Source organism: Neoarius graeffei, chromosome 8 (assembly GCF_027579695.1).
Source record: "Neoarius graeffei isolate fNeoGra1 chromosome 8, fNeoGra1.pri, whole genome shotgun sequence".
Taxonomy (NCBI): Eukaryota; Metazoa; Chordata; class Actinopteri; order Siluriformes; family Ariidae; genus Neoarius; species Neoarius graeffei.
In genome coordinates, this window is record NC_083576.1 from 23650313 (window position 1) to 23677961 (window position 27649).

The window sequence follows — 27649 nt, forward strand, 5'->3', positions numbered from 1 at the left end:
CTTTCATATGACTGTTGAAGTTAAGTTCACTGTCAATAAGGACACCAAGGTTTTTGACAGTATCCTTTGCTTTAAGCCCCTTAGTTTCAAGAACAGTGGCAATCCTAAGCCTTTCCTCCTTTTTGCCAAATATAATTACTTCAGTTCTATCTGCGTTCAGCTGAAGAAAATTGTGAGACATCCATTTGTTAATTTGGTCAATGCATCTATGAAGAGACTCAAGAGGGGCATAGTCATTAGGTGACATAGCTAAGTAAAGCTGAGTGTCATCTGCATAGCTATGGAAGTTTATTGAGTTATTCTTAATAATTTGTCCAAGTGGGAACATATAAAGGTTGAATAGTAATGGTCCCAGGATTGAGCCCTGGGGAACCCCACAGTTCAAGGACACGGGTGATGAACTGTGGCCTCCAATGGCCACATAAAAAAATCTTTGTTGTAGGGAAGATTTTAACCAGTTGATTACTATACCGGTGTAGTGGTTAGCGCTGTCGCCTCACAGCAAGAAGGTCCTGGGTTCGAGCCCCGGGGCCGGCGAGGGCGTTTCTGTGTGGAGTTTGCATGTTCTCCCCGTGTCCGCGTGGGTTTCCTCCGGGTGCTCCGGTTTCCCCCACAGTCCAAAGACATGCAGGTTAGGTTAACTGGTGACTCTAAATTGACCGTAGGTGTGAATGTGAGTGTGAATGGTTGTCTGTGTCTATGTGTCAGCCCTGTGATGACCTGGCGACTTGTCCAGGGTGTACCCCGCCTCTCGCCCGTAGTCAGCTGGGATAGGCTCCAGCTTGCCTGCGACCCTGTAGAAGGATAAAGCGGCTAGAGATAATGAGATGAGATGAGATGAGATTACTATACCAGTAAATCCAACCCAATGCTCCAGTCGATGTAACAGTATGAAATGATCTACCGTGTCAAATGCAGCACTTAAGTCTAAAAGCACCAAGACTGATGTTTTACCAGCATCAGAATTAAGACGTAGGTCATTCATGACTTTAGTAAGAGCTGTTTCAGTGCTATGATTGGCACGAAAACCTGACTGAAACTTATCAAAACATCCGTTTGATGTCAGGAAGGTAGTTAATTGATTAAAAATTTTTTTTCAATTATTTTACCAACGAATGGCAAATTGGATATAGGCCTGTAGTTGTTGAGTACTGAGACATCCAGGTTATTCTTTTTCAGTAGGGGTTTTACAACCGCTTTTTTCAGAGATGAAGGAAACATGCCAGTTCGTAAAGAGGTGTTGATAATCTGAAGTACCTCGTCTGATATTAGGTGAAGAACAGATTTGAAAAAGACTGTAGGTAAAATGTCCAGTTCAGATGTGGAGGAGCTGAGACTTTGTACTGTTTTTCTCAGAGTCTCAACATCAATTAAACTAAATGTTGACATTGTATTACGACCCCCTCTCTCTTTATCCAATGGTTCCAGATTTTGAAGTGTTTGCACCTGTGTGGCTATATTCATTCGTATTTTATCAGTCTTTCCTTTGAAAAAAGATGCAAAGTCGTTGCGTGTATTAACTGAGAAATTCAGAAGGCATTTGTCTTGATGGGTTTGTTGGCTTTTCAACTGTAGAAAATAGCACACGGGCATTGTTGATATTCCTATTAATAATGTCAGCAAAAAAAGACTGTCTTGCTTTAGAAATTTCTAAGTTGTGTTTACATAACATCCCTTTGTAGATTTGATAATGAATCTGGAGTTTAGATTTACGCCATTTTCTTTCAGACTTTCTACATTCCCTCTTTGACATTTTAACTGCTGGATTTAGTTTCCAGGGTGCTTTTCCTTTGTCTATGACTCTTTTGGTTTTTGAAGGAGCAATAGCATCCATAATATGTTTCATTCTTGAATTAAAATTTTCCATTAGATCATCTGCACAATCTAAAGATTGACATGGGAGTTCTGAGAGTGCCTGCTCAAAAAGAGCTGCTGTGCCATTGGTAATTACCCTCTTTTTTACAGTCACAGACTTGTTTTGAAAGTGAGGGGAAATGGAAACATCAAAGAAAACACAGAAATGATCAGATATACCCAGGTCCATGACAGTAGTAGATACATTAAGACCCTTAGTGATGACAAGGTCGAGGGTGTGGCCATGGGAGTGTGTTGGCCCTTGTACATGTTGTGTTAGGCTGAAGGCATCAATCAGTGTAAGAAATTCATTTGCATACGTGTTATCTAGATTATCAACATGGAAGTTAAAATCCCCAGAAATAATAAGATTGTCAAACTCTAAACAAATATTTGACAACAGTTCCCCAAACTCCTCTAGGAACAGTGGTGCAGAAAGTCTTGGTGGTCTGTAAATAGTCAACACTAATATGTTAGAACATTTTAGGATTGCACTTAGGTATTCAAAAGATGTAAAGTCACCAAGAGTTGTCTGTTTGTACTGAAAACATGCCTTGTATATATTTGCTATTCCTCCTCCCCGTTTATTGGCTCTTCCAACACTCATAAAATCAAAGAGTGGGGGAGTTGCTTCAATAAGAGTAATAGAGCTGCTTGATTGTTCAAGCCAAGTTTCAGTAAGAAGCATAAAATCCAGTTTGTGTGTACTGATGAAGTCATTAATTAAAAAAGGCTTATTAAGGGGGCGTCGTGGCTCAGGTGGCTGGGGCGCCGTGCCGTGGATCTGGGGACCCGGGTTCGATTCCGGCCCGAGGTCATTTCCCGATCCCTCCCCGTCTCTCTCTTCCACTCATTTCCTGTCCTGTCTCTACACTGTCCTATCCAATAGAGGTGAAAAGAAGCCCAAAAAATATCTTTAAAAAAAAAAAAAGGCTTATTAAGTGATCTTACATTCTGAAGAGCTAGTTTTACAGTGAATGTGGGGGTAATTTCCACAGAAGCGTTCTGTGGTTGTTTTGGAACTCTAAGTCTTTTCTTGACTGAAAATATTGTGTTTGAGCAGTTAGAATACTCAGAGCATTAGGTTATTTAGTTATGCGTTTTTACATTAATAACTCAAGAAAGTAGCATGTGCAGGGCGAGAGCTCCTCTAACTTGCGGCCATCTTGGATGCTGCACCCACGTGACTCCCACTTTATTCTTCTTTAACCATTCTTTGGTAGAACAACTTGTGTGCTTAGGGTCATTGTCTTGCTGCATGACCCACCTTCTGTTGAGATTTAGTTCATGGACAGATGTCCTGACATTTTCCTTTAGAATTTGCTGGTATAATTCAGAATTCATTGTTCCATCAATGATAGCAAGCCGTCCTGGCCCAGATGCAGCAAAACGGGCCCAAACCATGATACTACCACCACCATGTTTCACAGATGGGATAAGGTTCTTATGCTGGAATGCAGTGTTTTCCTTTCTCCAAACATAACGCTTCTCGTTTAAACCAAAAAGTTCTATTTTGGTCTCATCCGTCCACAAAACATTTTTCCAATAGCCTTCTGGCTTGTCCATGTGATCTTTAGCAAACTGCAGATGAGCAGCAATGTTCTTTTTGAAGAGCAGTGGCTTTCTCCTTGCAACTCTGCCATGCACAACACTGTTGTTCAGTGGTCTCCTGATGGTGGACTCATGAGCATTAACATTAGCCAATGTGAGAGAGGCCTTCAGTTGCTTAGAAATTACCCTGGGGTCCTTTGTGACCTCGCCGACTATTACATGCCTTGCTCTTGGAGTGATCTTTGTTGGTCGACCACTCCTCAGGAGGGTAACAATGGTCCATTTGTACTCAATCTGTCTGACTTTGGATTGGTGGAGTCCAAACTTTTTAGAGATGGTTTTGTCACCTTTTCCAGCCTGATGAGCATCAACAACGCTTTTTCTGAGATCCTCAGAAATCTCCTTTGATTGTACCATGATACACTTCCACAAACATGCGTTGTGAAGATCAGACTTTGATAGATTGGGTTCCCAAGTGTTCTTTAAATAAAACAGGGTGCCCACTCACACCTGATCGTCATCCCATTGATTGAAAACACTTGACTCTAATTTCACCTTCAAATTAACTGCTAATCCTAAACTTTTGCCACTCACAGATATGTAATATTGGATCATTTTCCTCAATAAATAAATTACCAAGTATAATATTTTTGTCTCATTTGTTTAACTGGGTTCTCTTTATCTACTTTTAGGACTTGTGTGAAAATCTGATGATGTTTTTGGTCATATTTATGCAGAAATATAGAAAATTCTAAAGGGATCACAAACTTTCAAGCACCACTGTAAATTGATTATCAGCGACAAGATGAGCCATTTAGCACAGCCTCATTTTTCAAGTTGGATACGAACGGATTTATTCATCAATCATTCGTAGGAGCATTAACAAGAAATTACAGGAGAAATTTACAAGAAAAAAGTTTGTAGCTTTCTCGTGCTCCTTAGTGTGTATAAATTTACGCATAAGACTAATGTAGTCCTTGATTGATCAGATTCAAATCATGATGAGCTACTACACTTTTCTGTAGTATAATTATGCACACAAATTTACTAAATATTTTGTGAAACCCAGTTGGTTCATATTAAAGGATTAGCTAAAAATATTAAATATGAAACGGGTAATTAAATTAAGAATATGTACACTCATTGGCCACTTTAATAGGAACTTGTTCTTGATTCTAAGATTCTTGTTCTTGCCTGGCAGGAGTGGAACCCAATGTGGTTTTCTGCTGTTGCATGCTGAGATGCTTTTCTGCTCACTACAGTTGTAAATAGTGATTATATGAGTTATGTCCTTCCTAGCAGCTCAAACCAACCTGGCCATTTTCCTCTGACCTCTCTTATCAACAAGACGTTTCCACCCACAGAACTGTCACTCACTCAACGTTTTTTGTTTCTCGCACCATTCTGTGTAAACTCTAGAGACTGTTGTGTGTGAAAACCTCAGGAGATCAGCAGTTTCTGAAATACTCAAACCAGTCCATCTGGCACCAACACCCATGCCACAGTGAAAGTCACACTTTGAGATCACAGTTTTTCCCGTTCTGATATTTGATGTGAACGTTAACTGGAGCTCTTGATTTGTATCTGCATGATTTGATGCATCGTGCTGCTGTCAAGGGATTGGCTGATTAGAGAACTGTATAAAAAAAAAAAAAAAAAGCAGCTGGATGGGTGTTCCTAATAAAGTGGCCGGTGAGTGTATAAATCAATTACGTTTTTCACGGCATCTTTTAACGGTGTGCAACACTTCATTAGAGCCAGCACTAAGTGACCAAGTTGCAATGTGCCATATACTCCCAAGTGTGCCATCGTTAGGGTTCTTATGACATTTGCATGCCTTCCTGCTTTTCTAAGTGGCATCAGGGAGGGCTAACTGGCACATTCTGGCTAACAGTCATCAAGACACTTTGCTTTGATTTTTTTCCAAATCTTGTGAAAAATTCGATAGGTTTGGCTTACATGAACATTTACACATAACTTTACAAAAAGATTGATAAACAAGGCCCAATATTAGTAAAATAATGAATTAAGGAATTCTGTGAGAAGAGGATGATTTTAATATGATTGATCAAAGACCAGTTGTTTTGGATTGTTCACGCAAGTGGCAAATAAAATTTGTGGTTGTTGTAGTTTGGTACATTTCTATTGACACATCTCTGGGCTTGGGTTAAAAAAAAAGTGTTTCCTTAAAATCATATAAGGACAGTTTGTTTTCTAGTGATGTCTAATCCTGTTCACAGGATGTCGTATACATCAGAAATGGCCTTTATCCTTATTCATTATTAATATTTATTCATAGATCTGAATGTGAAAGAGACGGAGGAGAACGAAGCAGTGTTGAACAACATGAGAGATCTGCACAGACTCATCAGTAGTAAATACCTCCCTGCTGTTCAGTCCTGGATTCAGGTAAACGTGCATATAACCTTAGTTTTATTACCTCGAATCAAGTAAACTCAGGAAGTTATACTAGTAGCATTCATTTTCTATTTGAAAGCCTCTTTACATAAAATTTCCAGATTTACAGGTATACATCTCTCTTTTTCCCCTTGATAAATTTACTATATAGCAGCACTTTGTGTGTGTGTACAATTACTGATCTGTGGTCCTGCACAATTTATTCGGCACCCCTTTACTCCATCCCTAATGGACACTGAGCACAATAGGACCACCGCTGAGCAGGTATTATTTGAATGATGGACAGTGACACTACAATGGTAGGAACATGGAGTATGTTTTGAGTGTGTGATGATATTCTGATGCATATGTACAAGCAATACATCACTCTGTTGGTGTTCTTCGACCTCAGTGTCATATTCGATACTGTAGTGTATTACTACAGCGCCTTGAACACAAGTTTGGCATTTCGGAGGGTGCGCGTGATTGGTTTAGATCGTATTTGGCGGAGAGAGCTCAACGTATTGTAACACACAATGAATGATGGACCAGTTTTGATTTGAAGTGTGGCGTTCCACAAGGCTCCTGTCTGAGTCCGCTGATGTTTTCCGTGTACACTAGTGAGCTGTTCGCTATCATCAGCCACCATCTACCTAGTGTTCATTGTTATGCAGATGATACACAGCTCTGACAGTACGGCACAGGACACAGCCACCTCTGCAATGGAAGTTTGTTTGCAGAACATACGCCAGCAGATGATAAGGGATAGAGTGTTGATCAACGATGATAAAACCGAGTTTATGATGATTGGCACCAAGGTGCAGCTGGAGAAAGTCCGCACGACCAGCCTGATAGTAGGTAAATTTTTGAGATCCAACACACTATTGATCCTGTCAAGAACCTGGGAGTCTGGTTTGACAGTACCTTCAGTCTTAGCACACACATTACTAAAACATGCAAAAGTGCGTTTTACCACTTGCACAACATCAGAAGGATCAGGAAATACCTTAGCAGAGAATCTACAGAAAGACTAGGACATGCTTTTGTCACCCGCAGGCTGGACTATTGTAATAGACTTTTATATGGACTACCTAGTAACTTGATAGCAAAGCTACAACGCATGCAAAATGCACCTGCTAGGGTTTTATACCATAGACCTTGGTTTTGCCATATAATGCCACTTCTTTATGATTTGCATTGGCTTCCACTTAAGTTTAGGATTTTAAAGGAGATTACGCAGAACCATGGCCTCACTTTGTTTATAAAATGCCTTGAGACCTCAAGAATGGTATAGGAATAGTTTTAAGCATTAACAATAAATCTAATATAGTAATTTTTATGATTAAAATGATTCATATAGGTAGCGGTCAGAGTGAATGACCTTGACATCTGTGACGTCACCGCAGGAAGGTGATCGGTCTCATCGCCATTTCCGCAATACTAAAACACAGAGCTGACTGCAACTTCGAGCTTCCATTTTGAGCTAATTTATCACCATGTCACATAGATGTGTTGCTGGATGGTGCAGCAACACGACAGAAGGTGGATTTACATTGCATTCATGGCCCAAGAATGTTCAAACTGCAAAGGTTTTGGATGTGTTTTGCAAGTTGTTCACGGGCAAATTGGGCACCTACGAAGTGGTCTCTCCTCTGCTCTGCACATTTTTACTGAAGACTCGTACGAGACCTCTGATCTGTTGAGGAGCGTTGGCTATATGCCCGTATTGAAAGAGGGTGCAGTACCAACAATTAAAGGAAAAGAAAACTACAAGAAAAGGAAAGTAAGTTCAGTTGCACCAGTTCTCCTGGAGTGTGAGCCAAGGATTGTTGCTAAAACCCAGGATGGAACATGACGTGACGTATTATCGCTCGGGCAGTGACTTCCCCGCGGTTGTTGCTAAAACCATTGACGTCCCGTCCTCAGTTTTAGTAATTGTCTGAGCCGGCTGAGCAGTTATGGCGGAGTACTCTGTATGGAGAAAATGGAGAATGAGTGGACCAGCTGTTTGATTTCTCTGCTGGATATGCTTGCCTCAGCAGCAATATCTCACCCTTACGTGGAAGAAGCGAATGAACGGAGAACTGAACGAACAACTGAAAGTCAGATTGTTTCAAAACCATCGGCCACAAGGTTGGCCTTCAAGAAGTGAGAACACAGATAGGTAAGATGCGACTCTCATTTGGATACAAAACAACAAAAACAACACCACTCGTTGTTTACCTGCATTTAGATTAATATATGTAACTTGTATTGGGTATTTAAGTTACCGGCATGAGATTATTTAATTTGCTTCAGAATGTGATTGTCTCAGTTCATTTGATTTATTTAATTAGCCTTTTACGTTTTATCACTGAAAATACATGCATGTACATGTATGTTGCATAAGTTATAACACCTATCCTGTTTTAATGAGAGTCAACCCACAATCAATGAAGTCAAATCAGTCTTAGTTGAGCAAGTTGGTAACGGTATTTCTTACTTTCACCATAAATTTTTATTTATATGACTTTGGTCTATAGCTGTCAAAGGCCTTGGCTTTAAAACCAGTTCCTGCTGTGACGTCACGCACTCAGGGCTGGCTGGCTCAGCGGGGCAGCTCGAATGCCAACTTTGCGGTCGATTTTAACTCTCAAAAAAAAAATATATATAAATATATATATATATATATATATATATATATATATATATATATATATAATTCCCATTTATGCAGCATACAAGAGTCAAGGATGGAGATACTATCCACTCAGAAATGTATTTAAAAATAAAGGTTCTGCGTATCTCTTTTATGATTATCATCACTTTTAAGTGCATTCATAATATGGCCCCATAGTATCTTTCTAGCTTGCTAACTTTCAAGTCTAACTCCATTTATAGTCTTGGATCCAACAATAAGTTCCTCCTGTCAGCGCCAAACTTTAGAACTCTGCCTACTCTTGGTGACAGAACCTTTATGGCTGCTGCACCGAAACTATGGAACTCTTTGCCATATGACCTCAGATGCACCACTGATTTTAATGTTTTCATGAGTAAGCTAAAACAGTCCTTTTTTTATAACATTATTATTATTATTAGCGGCGGCATGGTGGCGTAGTGGTCAGCACTGTCGCCTCACAGCAAGAAAGTTCTGGATTCGAGCCCAGTGGCCGATGAGGCCCTTTCTGTGTGGAATTTGCATGTTCTCCCTGTGTCTGTGTGGGTTCCCTCCGGGTAGGGCTGAACGATCTATCGTTTTAGACCGAAAATCGCGATCTCAGACAACACGATTTTGGGATCGTCAAAGCCGCGGTTTTTCTCAGTGCTCCTAAACTGACCCATGTTTTGTTTCGTCAATAAATTGTTCTCATTTTTTACACTACAGACAAAAAAATTACGTTCAGGAAAGCCTTGTGGCACTCAGTGTGAAAGAATTTTGTGAATATCTCCTTCCGTTTTCGTGTAAATCCCCGTTGTTTGGAGGGAGCACTGTGAGGAAAAAGTGCGCTTTCTCTGTCTCTGTGTCTGAGCGCGTGGGTGGGGGAGGGGCTGCTCTCTCTCTCTCTCACACACACACAGGAGGGAGGGGCCCTGCAATAGCGACTGCTACAGCCACTGCATCACTCTTACAGTATTTCCCACAGGGGAATTGTTGGCTCTAGTTATAATTTATAATGCTTATGTACATTCTTTTACAAAAGTGCAATATTTTGATGCTGCTGAGCCATTGATCAACCTTTTTTTATGTCTGATATGTTGTAGATGGGAAAAGTAAAAGAAGCAAAAGTTTACTTAAGAAAGATGGCTCTCTTTTTATTTTTATTTTAAGTTATTATAACTTGTTCCTCAGGCACTCAATGTTAATAAACAGGCCTACATTTGAAATCTGTTGACCTCAGTTTTCATTCTTGCATTATCTTTATGAAATTCATTGTATTAATTAATTTGCACTGAAACTTGATTTAAAGAAAAAAAAATCATGGTTGAAATCGAAATCGTAATATCTGCCAGAAAAATCGCAATTCAGTTTTTTCTTAATCGTTCAGCCCTACCTCTGGGTGCTCTGGTTTCCCCCACAGTCCAAAGACATGCAGGTTAGGTTAATTGGTGGCTCTAAATTGACCGTAGGTGTGAATGTGAGTGTGAATGGTTGTCTGTGTCTGTGTCAGCCCTGTGATGACCTGGCAACTTGTCCAGGGCGTGCCCCGCCTCTCGCCCATAGTCAACTGGGATAAGCTCCAGCTTGCCCGTGACCCTGCACAGGATAAGCGGTTACGGATAATGGATGGATGGATTATTATGGAAAACTGTGTAGTTTAATTTGTGTGGTAGTAATAATAATTGTTGTTGAGCTGATAGGAGTGGATCAGGCACAGCAATATTAGAGATGATTTTAAACAGCTCGCTGTCGCTCCTAAGTTGAGAACAGTCCACAAATGGTGGTGTGGTCAGAAACTGGTGCTGATGAATGGATAGAGAATGATTAAACAGATGCATGAAAATATAATGTGTAGTCTCTAACTGTACACCTGAAAAGAGAGTAGTCCACCACTCAAATGATATTGAACCTGAGGTGACCCTGTAATGGTGCTTTTTCACTGGTGAGTTAGTATGGATGACAGACAAATGGGCTAAAATCAGTAATTCTATATCTACAAAAAGCATCTATATGGTAGGTTTACAGGGTAAAATCGCAACTCTATATAGTTGTATGCAAATGTTTGGGCCAAGTCACATAATCTGTTGATTTCTGAAGTGAAAAGAAGTAAACATAACCTCTGCAGCAAACCATTTTAAAGAAGACTAGAGAAGCCTTGTTTTACTGGACCGCTGTCGGCTGTATAGCATTTGTCACACGGCGAGGCGGTCATTTATGTAGGATCTAAAAGATATTGTATATCCTTCTTATTCAGAGTTCTTGAGCTGCAATTTAGACTTTTGTGCAATGCCCTGCATTTCAAAAGAGGTGTTGCAGCACCATTAGGTAGTGAAGCATAGAACATGAATTCATGTACATCCTCAAATCAGAAAAGATTAAGATGGTTTGTTGAAATTAAAACAGAAAACAATGATTTGTAAATAGTCTTTGATCTGTATTGCCAAATTGTGGCTATCTCCTGTGCCAAGTTTTGCGAAGATCTGTCGAGAGTTTGTGTTGATAAATGTAACGTGAAAGGCATTGAGGGAGGGGATGGGTGGATGTTGTGCCCCCCAGGGACCTCCCTGGGGCCCGTACATGAATTTTGTTTATATCTGTAAAATTCCGGGTCATCCCCGGACCTACCTGCCAAATTTGGTGAAAATCCGTCGAGAAATAGTGACGTTAGCTCAAGACAAACCAACTCTGGAAGCAAATAACGAAATTTGATGTTGAAAAGAGATCAACAGGAAAATTATCCAAAACTTCAAAATACATCATGAACTACTTCAAGAAACATAGGCTGAAGATTTTGGAATGGCCCTCACAATCCCTGAGCATCATTGAAATTCTGTGGGTAGATATTAAACTTTTCTCTGAATATCTCAGAACTAGACATGTTCTACAAAGAATAGTTGCTGAAACTTCCTTAAACAAGAAGAGAGAGACTCCTAGCTGGCCACAAAATGTGTTCGCAAGTTGTGTACTGCTTTTGCACAAAACTTTTGCACATAAAAATAGCAAAGCTTGCTTTTATGCTTTTTTTAACTTCTAAAGTTCAAATCTAAAATAACTGTGCATTAACATTTTACATATTTTTTTTAAATGGCTTGCTGAAGAAGTTGTTGACCTTTCTTTAAAAAAAAAAGCAAAATTTGTAATTTAGTGAACGGTGCCCAAACTTTTGCATACAACTGTATGTCATAGTTTTCCCTTTTATAAACTAGTCTTTAAAATGTTATACACACAGCCTAATTCTGTATATAATTTGAATTGGGTTTGATCTCCAGGTTTTTACAAAAGTTGGTGTGGAAGAGCAGCTGATGAGGCAAGTCACCGACCTCAAAAAATCTCTTGATACAGCTTTGAGGAAACATGATGAGCTTCATATCGATTACAAAGACAGGCACAGAAGAGTGGTGAGTTACTTTACAGTTTTCTTCTCTCCGTTTGCAAACTGACAGTGCTCTTTTTCAGTAAGCTAAGACAAGCGGACTAAGGGCCCGGTCCCACAATACCGATAACTACAACTATAATGATAACTATAAATAAATCGGTCCCCTGCAGTTTATGTGGTTGGTGATCACACCAGACCGATAACGATACCTATAGCCCAGGCCTGGGTTTATCTGTATCGGTGAGATTGCTTCTGGAGCAATTCCACCTGACTGACCCTATTATATATTTTAAATTACTTAAATTAGATGAAACATGGGCGGCACGGTGGTGTAGTGGTTAGCACTGTCGCCTCACAGCAAGAAGATCCTGGGTTCGAGCCCAGCGGCCGGCGAGGGCCTTTCTGTGTGGAGTTTGCATGTTCTCCCTGTGTCTGCGTGGGTTTCCTCGGGTGCTCCGGTTTCCCCCACAGTCCAAAGACATGCAGGTCAGGCTAACTGGTGGCTCTAAATTGACTGTAGGTGTGAGTGGGAGTGTGAATGGTTGTTTATCTGTGTGTCAGCCCTGTGATAACCTGGCGACTTGTCCAGGGTGTACCCTGCCTCTCGCCCATGGGATGGGCTCCAGCTTGCCCGCGACCCTGTAGAACAGGATAAGCGGCTACAGATAATGGATGGATGGATGGATAGATGAAACATAAAACTTGTCACCTTACTCACACCGGAGTCAGAGCACTGAGTGCCCGCTTACCCATTCACAAAAGAATATTCACAAGGTAATGGCATGATAATCAGTTTCGACTGGTTTCTCTATCGCGATGGGAAAGCCCACCGTAAACAGGATAAAATGTGTCAGCCACAGTTTAGGCTACTGGTTTGGGTTAAAGGTTCATTTATTAGCACTCTCAAAGCAAAACACACAGGCATGTGTCTTACGTATGTACAGTGTATAGCTGTGTGTGTCATGCCACTGACTCTCCGAGTGGCTCTGTTACATGCGGGAGTGCCAGGAGTCTGAGATTAGCGGTCATCTGTGTGCTGCAGGATTTCATGCACCCAGATTCTCTTTTTCTTCTTCTTTCGGCTTTGCCTTCTGTGTAAAACGAGCATCAAAAGCAGCTCTTCCTTGCTGTCACGGTCAGCCATTGTGTGCTGCTTAGAGCGCGGGGTGTGCACACACACAGCATACAACTGCTACGTTTTCCCGTGAAAACCAACAACCGATAGTCAGGATTATAGTTGTGGTGTGACTGCTCCAGACTGGAACTAAATTCAGGTATCAGTGTTGTGGGACCGGGTCCTAATTTTGTTTGTTTGTTTCAATGACTTCACCAAGGGAGGGCGCCATTTCACCACACATGAGACTGATGTTTTGCGGTGGTAATCAAGGGGAGTTATGTGATGAAAAGAGAACTTTTAGTCTAGTGTAAATCTTAATAAAGACATTCACACAGTCGGCACAGAAGACAAATCTGAATTTTACTGTCCCTCCAAACCACATAAAATTTTAAGTCCTTGATTCTGGAAATGCAGTATTGGCAAATGTTGTCGATGCTGGATGTGATCAGACTTCACAAGAAGTTGCATTCAGAGACATTTAATTTTACATCCGAGCACACACTTGTATCTTCAAAATAATGACAAAAATCTCAGCTAAAGTGCCACAGCAATGGACACATCGAGCATTGAACATTTGCAAATGTGCCGACTATATAGCTGAAGCACAATGCCTGCCTCAGACCTGAGATTAGCTCGGTGAGTGAGGCAGGCGGCTGGGCTGTTAATGGAGATCGGCGCGCTGCAGGGCCGAATGGGACACACCTAGCAGCTAGGAGACGCATCATTATGACACATGATATCTGCCTTTAACTGAGCAAAAAGGAGCACGCGAGCGAGAGTGAACGCAGGCAAGTGACAGTGACAAAGCGCCTTACTGCACCCTGTAACGGTTCATCACTGTCAGCAGCCATTTCCAATGCAAAAAGCCAAAGCTTTGTGATAAAGCAACAACTTAAAGTCCTTTATCATAATTAGTTTTTCCTTTTCACCTTTAAAAGCGTTCTATTACTTTATTCCCTTTATCGTGGCCCAGACATAGCGTAGAAATTTCCTCCTACTGGAATGGATGAAAATTAATCTGACTGGGGTTTTTTTGTTTTGTTTTTTGATGCTTATTTGCATGATTACTAGCATAGCAAATGTCAGCGGTGATTAAATTAATACAAATAGAAATAATCAGGGCTTGACTCCGAGGATTTGAAAAATGTATACTATAAACAGTGACATTTCAAAAAAAAAAAAGTAAGCAAACATAATTATTTAATACATATATAGCTCTCATTGATGCTGAATTGTGCATCAGAGGAATGTAGCGATTGGCATTTCAGCCAGGGATGTTGTGCACTGCTGTGCTGTGATCACACACCCTCCATTTAATTATTAGTCACAGGGATTTTATGTTAAGCACCCAGAATTTGTAGAGCAGCCACCTTTTCAACTTCCCAAAAGAGGCGCACATTTACCATTCGGCCAGGGGGAATACTGCATTGTTTACACTGATAAGGCATCTTATCAGGATGGTGTGGAAGAGCAATAATTGATGGGTCTCAGTGCATGTCGTGTCCCCCGTCCCCCCCCCATTGGCAAACGTAAGATAAACCATGTCTACCTAGATTTCTTTCTTCATTCCGAACCTATCAGGGATTCTTTACAATGTGTTTTGCAGTACTTGTAGAAGGGTAATACCTTATTAAGTTGGATGTAAGCAGAAGGCTTGGCTATAAAGTACGCATGATTACATTTTGGATCCAGGCCGGGTTATCCTACTACAGGACTCTTTTTGTTATTTGCTTTTTTTTTTTTTCTCAAACAAATGTTTCTTTACTTTTTAATTTCTTTTCTTAATGTACTTTAATGTAAAGTATGTTTTAATAATTTGATGGCCTTGTTGTAGTACACTTCTTCCTTGTCAAATGTATAGCTAGCCTGAATTTAATCCCAGGGGAAAGCTGTTTGGGTTCTAGGGGCTTTGAGGTCTCATTTACTGCAATCCCCAGGTGGCAGGAGGCTCTGAGAGGGCCCATTAAATTGTGGTAAATTAAGAGACCTCCATCCATCAACTACTGTTTATCTACATCGCACACATTTTCAGCAACCATCACACCGACGTCACTTTTGCTTACCTTTAATCACTATTTAACCTTCACTTGACAGTTAAAAGCAGTCGATGGTCTTTTTAATCATAATCCAAGCATTTTCATTTCATTTAAACGTTGCGAAAACACAAATGGAAACATTAATGCAATTTGCCTCGGAGCATACTTTTTTCATACATCTGTGTATCAATGATTTATTTATTTATTTACTCTCTTTGTATTCCCGAGGTGCTTCACCAAGGTTATTTCGATTAAAGGCAGACACCTACGAGAACATGCATCTGAGAATAGGCTTCTGCATTTTACTACTATAATGTATGCAAAGTTGTGTGCTTTTAAAGTGAGTGCTGTCTTGAAGAGCCGCTTTGTGGCAAAGGAACATTAAATTATCTCCAGAGACAATGGTAGGCCACTTCACAAGGTTCTCTGTTTTGGAGTGGCCCGGTGCGCTTTTGTGAGCCTCCGAACATTTCATTCCTTTCAGTAGCCGGCGAGGCTGCCAGTCCATACACCTGAGTTATTGGTTTGCTGTAATAATTTGCAAGACCTTCCCGGTAAGAGAGGAAATTAGCATATAAATAGCAGATGCATAGAGGACCATCACAGCTGAGTACATTTAATTTTTGGTTTATAAGATTGAATGGGTTTTTAAATGCACAGCCATCAAACTTGGCCAAAGACAAATGAAGTCGAGAGTTCAGTTGTCCGAGGCTGCCTCCTTGGATCTTTTTCTAAAAGGATAACAGACTTGCTTAAAAGAGTGCGCGCAGCCGCCGCTCGCCTGGGCCCATAGTAATTGAGATTGCTTACAGGGTTAATTAGACCATACAAAATATATTGGAGGGCACAGGGAGTGCTTTGGCCCTGCTGGAATGTGTTTTTCCTCATAAGTGGTGGATATTTAACCGGAACCTCATTATCTGCTCTTCTTCCTGCCAAGGAGATGGAGGTTGACACAGCCACCGCACAATCAATAGAGTTCACTGCAAGTGTCTTTAAACGGTCTATTTACAGCACCTGTACTGTTTAATATTCACTTTTATTCTAATATGGTCATTCAGTTAACGCTCGGAAGGCTGCTCTGAATTGCTTCGAGATAACATCTCACTTTTCCATTAAACATTTATTTAATTGATTTCATAAAATGCTTTTAAGTTTTTTTAAAAAAAAGCTGCCAAGGGTATTTTATAAACTTTTGAATGTAGGCTTTTTTATGTGGACTTGAATGAAGGTCTATTTCTTATTGAAGTATAGTAGGATAGGTGACGAGTGATAATGAAATCGGAAATTGTCCTAGTGGTGGCGTAGTGGTGAGCACTGTCGCCTCACAGCAAGAAGGTTCTGGGTTTGAACGTGCCAGTCAAACGGGGCCTTCCTGTGTGGGCTTTGAATATTCTCCTCATGTCTACGTGGGTTTCCTCCAGGTGCTCCAAAGACATGTTCATGAGGTCAGCTGGCTATTCTGAATAGTCCATAGGTGTGATTTGTGAGTGTGAATGGTTGTCTGTCTCTCTGCGTTAGCCCCGTGATCTGTCCAGCATGTACCTGCCTATCGCCCAACATCAACTAGGATTGGCTCCAACTCACTCGTGTCCCTCAGTAGGATAAGCGGTATATACGAAGGATGGATGAAATTGTTGCTAAGATACTGCTAAGCTTTTTAAAACCAGATAGCCCAAAGATCAAAGGTAATCATATCAAGCTAAAATAGAGAGAACCGTATTTTAGGATGTTTTTAAACCCCTTTAAATAAAATTACATTAAAATGAAAATTAAATAACGGGCATCTGAAGTGGTTTTAAAAATGATTTTAGCAGTTTTCTTAACCAGATAATGCAACAACTGCACATTTGTCTCCTCTACATACAATATTATTTAACAGTTATTCCACGAAATCCAGTCGTACGTGAGCTGATAGCCGACGAGGCGCATAGCACCAAGTTGGCTATGAGCCATGTACGAAGAGATCAAGTGGAATAACTGTTTTATTATATCCACATTCACTGGACTTTGAGAAACAGATCATTTATATTTTAACTTTTTGCAAATTCGATAAATAAAAAGTTTATACAAAACGTCCGAGAAAATCATTTGTGCTTAGGTGGACTTCTTAAAAACCTATCGATAGCTGTACAAAATGACTTTTTTTTTTTGTAGAAAGTGCCGTCTTGCTGTCGTGCCGAGGTATAGAATAGCTTTAGACGTGTATTTAATTCTTCCTTGGACGTTTCAGTTATGTAACGTTCAAACTTCTTTGAGCTTTTGAACCAGTCTAAAAAAAAATTCAACAAATTTTAATGCTTAAAGATGAAGAATGTAAACAAACTGGCGAAATGACAGGAGCAATTTGTGAACAATGCTATAATAATAATTCTTGGAAAAAGAGATTCATTCTTACCATCAAATACTTGCTTTTTTGTATTTTTTGGGATTTTGTTTTCAAGTAGAAATGGGATAGAAATATACATAGAAATGGGATGGACATGGAAAAGAAAACAATATAATGCTTTAAATATGAAGATATCTGCTTTTATTCTATCCACATTCACCGGATATGAGCAATCATGTGCTCTGATTGGCGACTTTACTACTAGGCTATCAGCTCATATACCATGAGTAAAGAAAAACAAAATGGTGGCGCGTGTTCATTCTTCATTCTCTACTCAAAAACAAAAACCCCCAAAATACAAAAAAGCAAGTATTTGATGGTAAGAACGCATTTTTTTAAATTTTTTTTATTTCATCCTCGGTTGATTCAGCAACATGCGCCGCCATTTTGTTTTTCTCTACTTGCGGTATATGAGCTAATAGCCTAGTAGTAAATTAGCCAATTGGAGCATGCGATTGCTCATATCCGGTGAATGTGGATAGAATAAAAGCAGATATCTTCATATTTAAAGCATTATATTGTTTTCTTTTCCATGTCCATCCCATTTCTAAATGCATTAAATTGCACACCGATATACTATAGTTTATAGTTTAAAATCTTCAGAACAGTTTCATTCTAAGGAAAGTGTTTGTAAGTGTGAGCACACTTTTTTTTTAACACGGAGATTTTTTTATCCAGAAAGCCAAGAGTGAAAAAAGGGGAAGAAAAAGGAAGAGAAGTGTTTATTCCATAAAAGTTATAGAGGCAGCCAAACAAATCGTCTATTTTAAATGCAAAGGGGACACTAAAAGGTGGACTCCATATGTTAGCCAGGTCTTTGTCAGCAAAAAAGCCACCACATAGAGAGCGATTCTCTGCAGCAGCCGGTCTCCTGGGGAAGACTTACAGTGCTGCCATCATGAGCTGGCAGAGCAGATGTTATCATGGCAAAATTAAAGTGAATTAAAAATAAAATAATGTTGGCTGGCTAAGAATTTCAACTGGGCTGGTAATCTTGTTTCACAACTTTTTAATCAATCAAGACTGAAAAAAGTGCTTTGGACTAGAGAAGACCACACTTATAAACAAAATTGTAATCTCCTTTTCTGCGATTGCCGGCTGGAAGGAAATCAAAAACTCTACTGCAGTTTGAAATAATGCTTTAAGGTGTTAGAGCTTCTTTTCTTTTCGTTCCAATTTACGATGGATATTTACTTTTTTTTTTTTTTTTGGTTCTGTAAGATGGGGATTGTACTGTTGGTGGAAGAACAGAGAATGCTTTCTGATTTCTGCAGAGCCACTAATATTTGTGTTCGGTACAGTATAATGTGTATAAGGCAGCTCAATGTTTCAGAAGTTTGGAAACAAAATGCGTAAAGTGTGTGTGTGTGTGCATATTTACATTTCCAACGTAAATTGGAACGAAAAGAAAAGAAGCTCTAACACCTTAAAGCATTATTTCAAACTGTAGTAGAGTTTTTGATTTCCTTCCAGCCAAAACTTTGGAGCTGCCGAACATTTGTTTAAAAAAGAAAATTTGAAGTAAAAAACATTTGTTTGAAAAAAAAAAAAAACCTCTGTTTAGAACATATTTATAGTGTAGTGGACAGCCCCCCCCCCCCCCCCCCCCAATTAAACCTAAGCTGATTAAACTCTTTAGGTTAATGACAAGATCAGGAATCCTCAAACTTTGCAGTTTTCTGACCTTCCAGTCCAGAAATTATTCGGTTTATGCCTTGCTTTTTCCTTCGCATTATTTACAATCTCATTACTATGTATAACATTTAAACAGAAGTGCTGAATAGGTATAACTGGGTGTTCAGGTAAGGATGTGTTTTCTTGCACAGCTCCAGTAAAAGAAGAGCTATCAGTGTGTGCTGCGTGCCTCACCCACCCAGTGCCACCACCACAAGTAATTGAGACCTCATTCAAAGACAGTTTATACCTTAATCTGCAATTGTCAACACCGCCTGCCTGCAGTAATGAAAAACAAAATAAAAAAGAAAGCAGAGAAATAAAAAGGAATAGGCAAAGCGCACTTTGATCACCCTTTAGTGTCTGATATAGAGGTAATCATGGAGGCAATTAAGCAGAATAAATGGGGGAAACGCGTGCTTGGGAGCCGCATCTCATGCAGTGCCCTCAAAAGGGAAGGGCACACACATTATGTATACTGTTTTATGAAAACGACCCCCATATTTAAAAACTGGCATTCTGTTATGCATTGTAGCGCAGGGAACGGTTAAGCACCTTTTGAGTAAATTAAAAGGCATAAATTCTGTTTAGCGCCGACGCACTGCCTCCCCGAGCTCATGGTCTGTTGTGCTGAGCGGAGCTGGAGGAGACGAAGGGAAGGAGGGGATAAGTGAGCCTTGGGTTGCTGTTCACCTTTCATAAATTCCAGCCCGGGGATTTTCGATAGCTAAAAAAAATAATAATTTGCAGGTTGGCAGCTCATTGTTATTCTGCATAGATTGATGGCGGTCATTTATCCAGCTGGGGAAGTTAAGCGCTCCTGTCATTCCTGAAGAGCATAATTGGGAGGTTCCACAGGTCAGCTGCAGTGACAGTTTTCTCTTTTGATTAGTGTTTGAGTGATAACAAAACTTACAGGCGGCGTGATGGATGAGCACGTGCAGGCTCCAGGCAGGAGAGGTAAAGACCCAGGAGCTCACCTGCCACCTTACAGCAGTAACAAGCCACCATTTGTCTCAGCCAGGCATATGAATTACAGTTTAGAAGCACGGGATCCGATCAGTTCCAGAATTATTGGCACCCTTTATGAAAATGAGCAAAAATCACTAAAACATGCAATATTTCCAGTGTTGCATTTTACAAAGGTGTATCGTTTAATGTAAACTATGTTAAAAGATTCCTTACCGAGCGCAATGCATTGTTTTAGCATTTATTTATTTATTTATTTTAGCAAATATGTAGTTTTTCAATATTTGGTGAAGTCTTCATCGGGGAAATCAAGGTCTTGCACAGTGATTACACGATCACTAAAGAAAATCTTTTGCATTCTTCATACCTGGTTCAAACCTGAACTTCTGAATAATTTCAGAATGTTTTAGAACAGATTTTTCAGTTCATTTAAACATTTCTTTGTTGATCTAAATAGATGTAGGATTGTCTTATTAGGTGGGGTTTACATTAGACCGTATCAGCGGATCATCAGATTAACGTTTTTAAAACGATTAGTATGCACACAGCAACACCAATACACGATTTGCGTGCACACAGCAACACCAATACACGGATACGCTCGGCTCCGCAGGCATCCTGCGCTCCAAATCACTCCGCCCTGAACAGCGAGTGCCCTCTGGAGGGTGCGCACTCCGGCCCTGCGCAGCTCACAGAGCGCGCGAGTGACGTGCACAAGCAGTGATTCGGGACTGAGCCGCTGTGTGTGAGATCCCAGCGCATATCACTTACCACTTGCAAGTGGAAGGATGGCAAGCCTAAAGACCATCATAACTACACAATGGGCAGTATTTGCATCAGTATTTGCAGTATTTTCATACTTTTATACTCTTTAATGAAAGGTGATACAAGGCGGAAGTCCACGCCGTTTTTCAGCAGTCGCGTCACATGACCAACGCCAGCGAATCAGGAAGGTGGATGTCACAGTGACGTTGTCCAATGACGACGCCAGCTAGAGCTCAGCACAGCGTATCCGCGTATTCTCAATGTTTACACAGCACCGGACCAGACACGATCTGGATTGAATACGTGGACCCTGGCGGATTCCCGTTTCCCGGCATTTCCAGGCGTTTTAATGTAAACGGACAGTGCATCCGCGAAGAAAACGAGACAGATACGGTCTAATGTAAACTTGGCCTTAGTCAGAACTCTATCTACAGCCATGTCTTAACCTCATGGCAGAAGCAACCAGATTAAATTTTATATCTGCTACCTTTTTCCGCCCCCATGATGATGGAAGACAAAAAGATTTATGTGTATGACCTCATATTTGATAAAAACAATAGTGTTGATCATAGGCATTAAATAGAGTTTCAGGTTAAAAATTGACCATTTAAAAGCACGACAGTTAATTTGAATTTATTTAAAATATTACATTGTCATATGCTGTTCAGAGGTTTTTGTATCACTGCATCACTTTTGAACACAATATCGGTGCATGTTTTCGTTCCTCGTTTCTTTGGTTATGATTCATTGAGCATATCGATACATCTAGAGTTAAATTTCACGCCAATACAAGCAGTTTACAAAATGCCAAATGTTCTGCAGAATACCTTACTTGGAAATGTATTTGCTTTGTCGTGAAAATGTGACAAATGAATATAAATGGCTTTCAGCACACACAATTTGGCCAGGATTATAGCATATTCTTGACCATATTTTTCATCTTCAAATAAGCAAGCTTGAGTTTGTGAAGTATTTAATCTGTTTAAGTATCTCAAAAACGGATAGTACGGACAAGTATGTGCCAACTTCCTCGAAGCCTTAACCTGTTTCTAACAAAGGCTTGGAGCAGTCAGACCCTTACAACTCAGATCTGCTTCGGAGCAGCTCTTAGATGGTCTTATCTGGTGCCTGGTGTTGGGGTTGAGCTCCTTAAAGTGATTGTGTGATTCAAACACAGAGCTCAGACTGAGAGGTGAGAACTCTCATATCACCCAGTGAGCTCGTTCTTTCTCAGCAGCCTGCGCAAAGCTGTTATCAGGTACACCTCCACCTGGGCTAGCTAAGATAACCCAATATTACCTACATATCTGTCAATCTCTTTGTTCAATTTCTCCCCCCTCCCTCCCGTTCATACTCTTGCTGTCTTAACACATAGTTTGGATTTTGCGGACAGATTTGTGTAGCTCTCCTCTTCAGCTGCCTGTTCAGCCCAAGGTGGTATTTTCTGACCCGTGGTTTCTTTTGATGATAATTTTACAATTTGCTAATTAGGTTTGAAAGAGGACTGAGCTGTTTATTCCCTGGGAGGGATGGGGTGAAATTTGCTTAACTTGAGCACTGCATTACATAACCACAATTAGATGGAGCAACATCAAATGGGCTACCACTAGGGAAAAAATTGGATGTGGTCAACTGGAAATTCTATTATGTGCTGGAATTAAAATGTAAAGAGGTCCGATGTTACTGCATAGTTTGCTGTTCAAGGTGCTATAAATCTCTGGAGTACTCTGAAGCCATAGTCAATCCTGTGTGAGTGTTAACCAGGGAGAGATGTGTTAAGGCTCTGAACCATGTACCGGTATTAAAGCGATCCTCCAGCGGATTTACTCTTAAACTTATGTTAAGTAAAAGTATTCGTAGATCTCAACAGTCAAACATTCATTTTCGGAGACCAAATAGTGTTCTAGAAAAATACATTTTTATTAAAACTTCCTGTGGAAGTGGTGTATGGCGATGACGTGGTGTAGTAGAAGCTTGGAGCAACTCAGCTGTTTATATCCTCTGCTTACAACATGGTTTTGCTAGTAGAGTTCGAATGAGTCATCAAATGAGACGCTTTCATCTCCCGACAAAGAACACTGGATAATCTTGTCTTCGAAGACAACTGTCTCTGTCTGTCTGGATTTTAATACTGACTGGTTCATCTGTTTGCACAGCAATATCCTTCTTTCTGGTCAGTTCGCGTTCCTAGCACATACAGTGGATATAAAATTGTACAAACCCCGTTAAAATTATAGGTTTTTCTGATGTAAAAAAAAAAACCGAGACCATGATAAATAATTTCAAAACTTCTCATCTTTAATGTGACCTATAACCTGTACAAGTCAATAGAAAAACAAACAAATCTGTTAGGGGGGAAAACAAAAAATAAAACACGTACAATAAACTAGTTGCGTAAGTGTGCACACCCTTAAACTAATATTTTGTTGAAGCTCCTTTTGATTTAATTACAGCATTCAGTCTTTTTGAGTAGGAGTATATCAGCCTGCCACATCTAGATTTGGCAATATTTGCCCACTCCTCCTTGCAAAAGTGCTCCAAATCTGTCAGATTGTGAGGGCATCTCTTGTGCACAACCCTCTTCAGGTCACCCCACAGATTTTCAATTGGATTTAGGTCTGGGCTCTAACTGGGCCATTCCAAAACTTTTCTGGGGTCATTGTCGTGCTGAAAGATGAAATTCCTCTTCATCTTCAGCTTTCTAGCAGGCACCTGAAGGTTTTGGGCCAAAATTGACTGGTATTTAGAACTGTTCATAATTCCCTCCACCTTGACTAAAGCCCCTGTTCCAGCTGAAGAAAAACAATCCCAAAACATGATGCTGCCACCACCATGCTTCACTGTGGGTATGGTGTTCTTTTGGTGATGTGCAGTGTTGTTTTTGCACCAAACATACCTTTTGGAATTGTGGCCAAAAAGTTCAACCTTGGTTTCATCAGACCATAACACATTTTCCCACATGCTTTTGGGAGAGTTTTTTTTTTTTTTGCAAAATTTAGCCGGGCCTGGATGTTTTTCTTTGACCCTACCTCATAGTCCAGACATATGGAGAATACGGGAGATTGTTGTCACATGTAGTACACAACCAGTACTTGCCAGAAATTCCTGCAGCTCCTTCAGTGTTGCTGTAGGCCTCTTGGCAGCCTCCCTGACCAGTTTTCGTCTTGTCTTTTCATCAATTCTGGAGGGACGTCCATTTCTCGGTAATGTCACTGTTGTCCCATATTTTCTCCACTTCTTGATGACTGTCTTCACTGTGCTCCATGATATATATCTAATGCCGTGGAATGTTTTTGTACCCTTCTCCTGACTGATACCTTTCAACAGTGAGATCCCTTTGATGCTTTGTAAGCTGTCTGCGAACCCTGGCTTTTGCTGGAGGATGCAACTGAGTAAATTGAGTAGTTGATGGCAGGCGTGAACCCAAAAGACTGAATGCTGTAATTAAATCAAAAGGAGCTTCAACAAAGTATTAGTTTAAGGGTGTGCACACTTATGCAACCAGCTTATTGTACGCGTTTTTTTTTATGTTTCTCCCCCTAACAGATTTGTTTGTTTTTCAATTGAATTGTACAGGTTATAGGTCACATTTAAAGGTGGGAAATGTTTTGAAATTATTTATCGTGGTCTCAGGTTTTTCTGATGTAAAAAAAATATCATTTTAACGGGGTGTGTACACTTTTTATATCCACTGTAAATGAAACTGAAACTAGCGCAAAATAAAACTTCGGAAATTTCAAATGAGTGAGTTTCATGCAAAGTGTTCTGAGTAATTCTTTTATCTGGAGTATAGTCGACCGTACCTGAAGGTCAATCGAATGCTTTGTCTCTTGATCCATCAGTGATTGTTTTTTAATGTCGGTGTTTTCTTTGTTACCCGTATTTTCTTCTAGTGTACGCTGAAGAACCTCCAACGTATCAGAATACTAATTACAATTCACCAGGTACGACACTGATCATATACTACAAAGAATCTCATTGGAGAACAAAGTCGAAACTAACCTCCCAGTGTTGTTGTCTCTGACACTCAACACTGCATCGGCAAACATTTGGAGCTGAACGATGGGCAAATATTGTTGGCATTGCATCGTCTTTTATCTTTTTTTTTTCTTGAAGCCCCTGTTAATCTTGTCATTAATTCTGTCAATTCATTGAAACAGGATGATTCAAAATGTTTGGAGCATAAGTAGGGCACCGCAAGCAGATTGTTTTGAGGTCTTCCGATGTCATGAATCCATTTCTTGCAAATAGTTGGACAATTCTGGCCAGGTAAATGGTGAAGAGATATCTTCTCGTCCTTTTTTTTGCATCATTTTGGCATTTATGTGCTGTGCAATGAGGCATCTCATCTCATCATCTCTAGCCGCTTTATCCTGTTCTACAGGGTCGTGGGCAAGCTGGAGCCTATCCCAGTTGACTATGGGCGAGAGGCGGGGTACACCCTGGACAAGTCACCAGGTCATCACAGGGCTGACACAGAGACACAGACAACCATTCACACTCACATTCACACCTACGGTCAATTTAGAGTCACCAGTTAACCTAACCTGCATGTCTTTGGACTGTGGGGGAAACCGGAGCACCCGGAGGAAACCCACGCGGACACGGGGAGAACATGCAAACTCCGCACAGAAAGGCCCTCGCCGGCCACAGGGCTCGAACCCGGACCTTCTTGCTGTGAGGCGACAGCGCTAACCACTACGCCACAGTGCCGCCCCGCAATGAGGCATACTTTTACTTATTTAAAAACCTATAAATTCAGTTAAAATACTTGTAAAACTAGCAAAACCACGTTGTAAGCAGAGGATATAAACAGCCGAGCTGCTCCAAGCTTCCACTCCGCCACGTCATCGCATACATCACTTCCGCGGGAGGCCCATCTGGTATTTTAATAAAAATTAATTTTTCTAGAACACAATTTGGTCTCCGAAAAGGAATATTTGACAGTTGAAATCTATGAATACTTAGTAAATCCGCTTGAGGATCCCTTTAAATCTGCACAAACTGTACAACTTTGTCTTTGTGGCATTATGTTGCACAATTCTTCATTTGTATAGCACAAAAATATTTATCTATTTTTTGAAAAGGAACGTTTTATAGGTTTGTTGGTAATGACTCCCATTTTAATCACCCGTGTCTCCTTGTATTTCTACACTAGTTAAAGGCTGGAGACGATGATGATACTGATGATGATTTTGAGGAGGTCCCGGAGAAAGAGGGTTATGAGCCACATATCCCTGAGCATCTGCGGTTCGAGTATGGTGAGTTTGTTCATGTGCAGGTGCTAGAAATTCTGCATCGTGACACACTAACGCACAAGCGCACTCATTAAACATCAGTAAGATGACCCAAAATCCCAGTAATTTCTAACAGGATATCACAGAAGCCTCCAGGCGAATTCAGGTGATGGGTGAAGGGTCAGTTTTAAACCCACTATTTCAGAAACCTCCATTCAGAAAACCTACATGTATTTTTTTTTTTTTTTTTTATAGATTTACATTGACAGCATTTAGCAGACACCTTTATCCAGAGAGAGACTTTCAGAAATGCTTTGTAGACTCTATAAAAATTTGCTTTAGAACAAACTGGTTCATTTTAAAGGAGAACTGAATTGATTTTTAAACTTGCTTTATTTCTTAATTAACATGTTATTCAATTACGTTTTCAGTTTTAGTAACCTTATATCGTGACTCGTATTGGCAACTAATTGCAATTAAATATTGTACTTATCGGCCTATTCGGTTTTTAGCCATGTTGAATTTAGTTTGTTTGGTCCACGGCAGGCGTCGCTTAGCCACGCGATCTTCACGAGACTTGTGCGAGACTTGGAAACGTGAAGTGTCAGCCAGGTGTCAGTGCCGCCATTTTGAAAACTGTTTTCCAAACGAAATCTTGCACAAAAATGAGTTTAAATGACGATTACTGCCTACTTTTTTCAAACTTTCCTGATTGCTATCAAAACAAACAAAACTTCCGGCTTGATTACATCAGCATTCGAAAGAGGGCACGCGCCTCTTTTGACAGCGTTGGCAGATGTCGGTCACTTTTTGATTTCCGCTGTACGTTTTACTTCCGTCCTACGATGTCTCACGCAGGTCTCAAAGAATCTCGTTTACAGCCATTGCTTTGACATATGGACTGATATATTACAGAGCATATTTCAAAACACTCATAATTTGCTATAGCAGTGACAAAATAGCGATCAAAAATGCATTCCTATATTTAATAAAATGAGAAATAGAATTTTGATGATAAATTTGCCTTCAGTTCTCCTTTAATATGTGGTTAAATTTAAGATGCAGTTAAAGGTCAGGGTTGGGTGTGAAGTTTGGACACGCCTATTTCTGAAGGTAGGAAAGCAGCAAATAAAAATAAGGATTTTTTTTTTTTAACAAACTATGAATAACGCATTCACTGCAAGTAAGAGTAGGTATAATATACTCCAGTTTTTTTTTTAATAGAGTAATGAATTCATTTCCATCTGGTTTAAATCAATTAAGTCCTAAAATCACCTGGGGCATGCAGTATAAATCTGTTTTGACAGCTGACTATTTGTACAAGCAGACGACTCCATCTGTGCAAGGACAACCACACTGACAAGAAGCTGCACACAAAAAGCCAGGGGTCAAGCACGTAACCTCAACACCAACGACAACGTTTGACATAAAATCTTGTAGAATGCAAAATTTACAGCCACTTTAGCGAATAGAAAATACTGTATGCTCTGAAGCTGTTAAAGAACACACTGCGTAATGAAGAAAGAGCTTGTAAAAGCAGTATATTGTATAATGTAGTTCTGATTGTTGTCAATATTTGTCCATAAGCCTTCATGGTGATTAAATATGATGAGCTTTGCAGCAGTCGTGCGTAGCCAGATATAATT

General features: G+C 40.1%; 1 protein-coding gene across 3 annotated transcripts in view; it reads left to right on the forward strand.

Annotated features, from left to right (window-relative positions):
* The window catches only part of uvssa (UV-stimulated scaffold protein A), a 59380-nt gene that overhangs the window by 23103 nt on the left and 8628 nt on the right, over nt 1-27649 (forward strand). For 2 of the 3 annotated variants that reach the window (XM_060927457.1, XM_060927458.1), the window contains exons 6-9: nt 5705-5814; nt 6477-6656; nt 11710-11838; nt 25925-26027. In XM_060927457.1, coding sequence (XP_060783440.1) covers nt 5705-5814; nt 6477-6656; nt 11710-11838; nt 25925-26027 — 522 coding nt within the window. The remainder of the gene's footprint in view (nt 1-5704; nt 5815-6476; nt 6657-11709; nt 11839-25924; nt 26028-27649) is intronic. The other variant, XM_060927459.1, reaches the window with a different exon arrangement.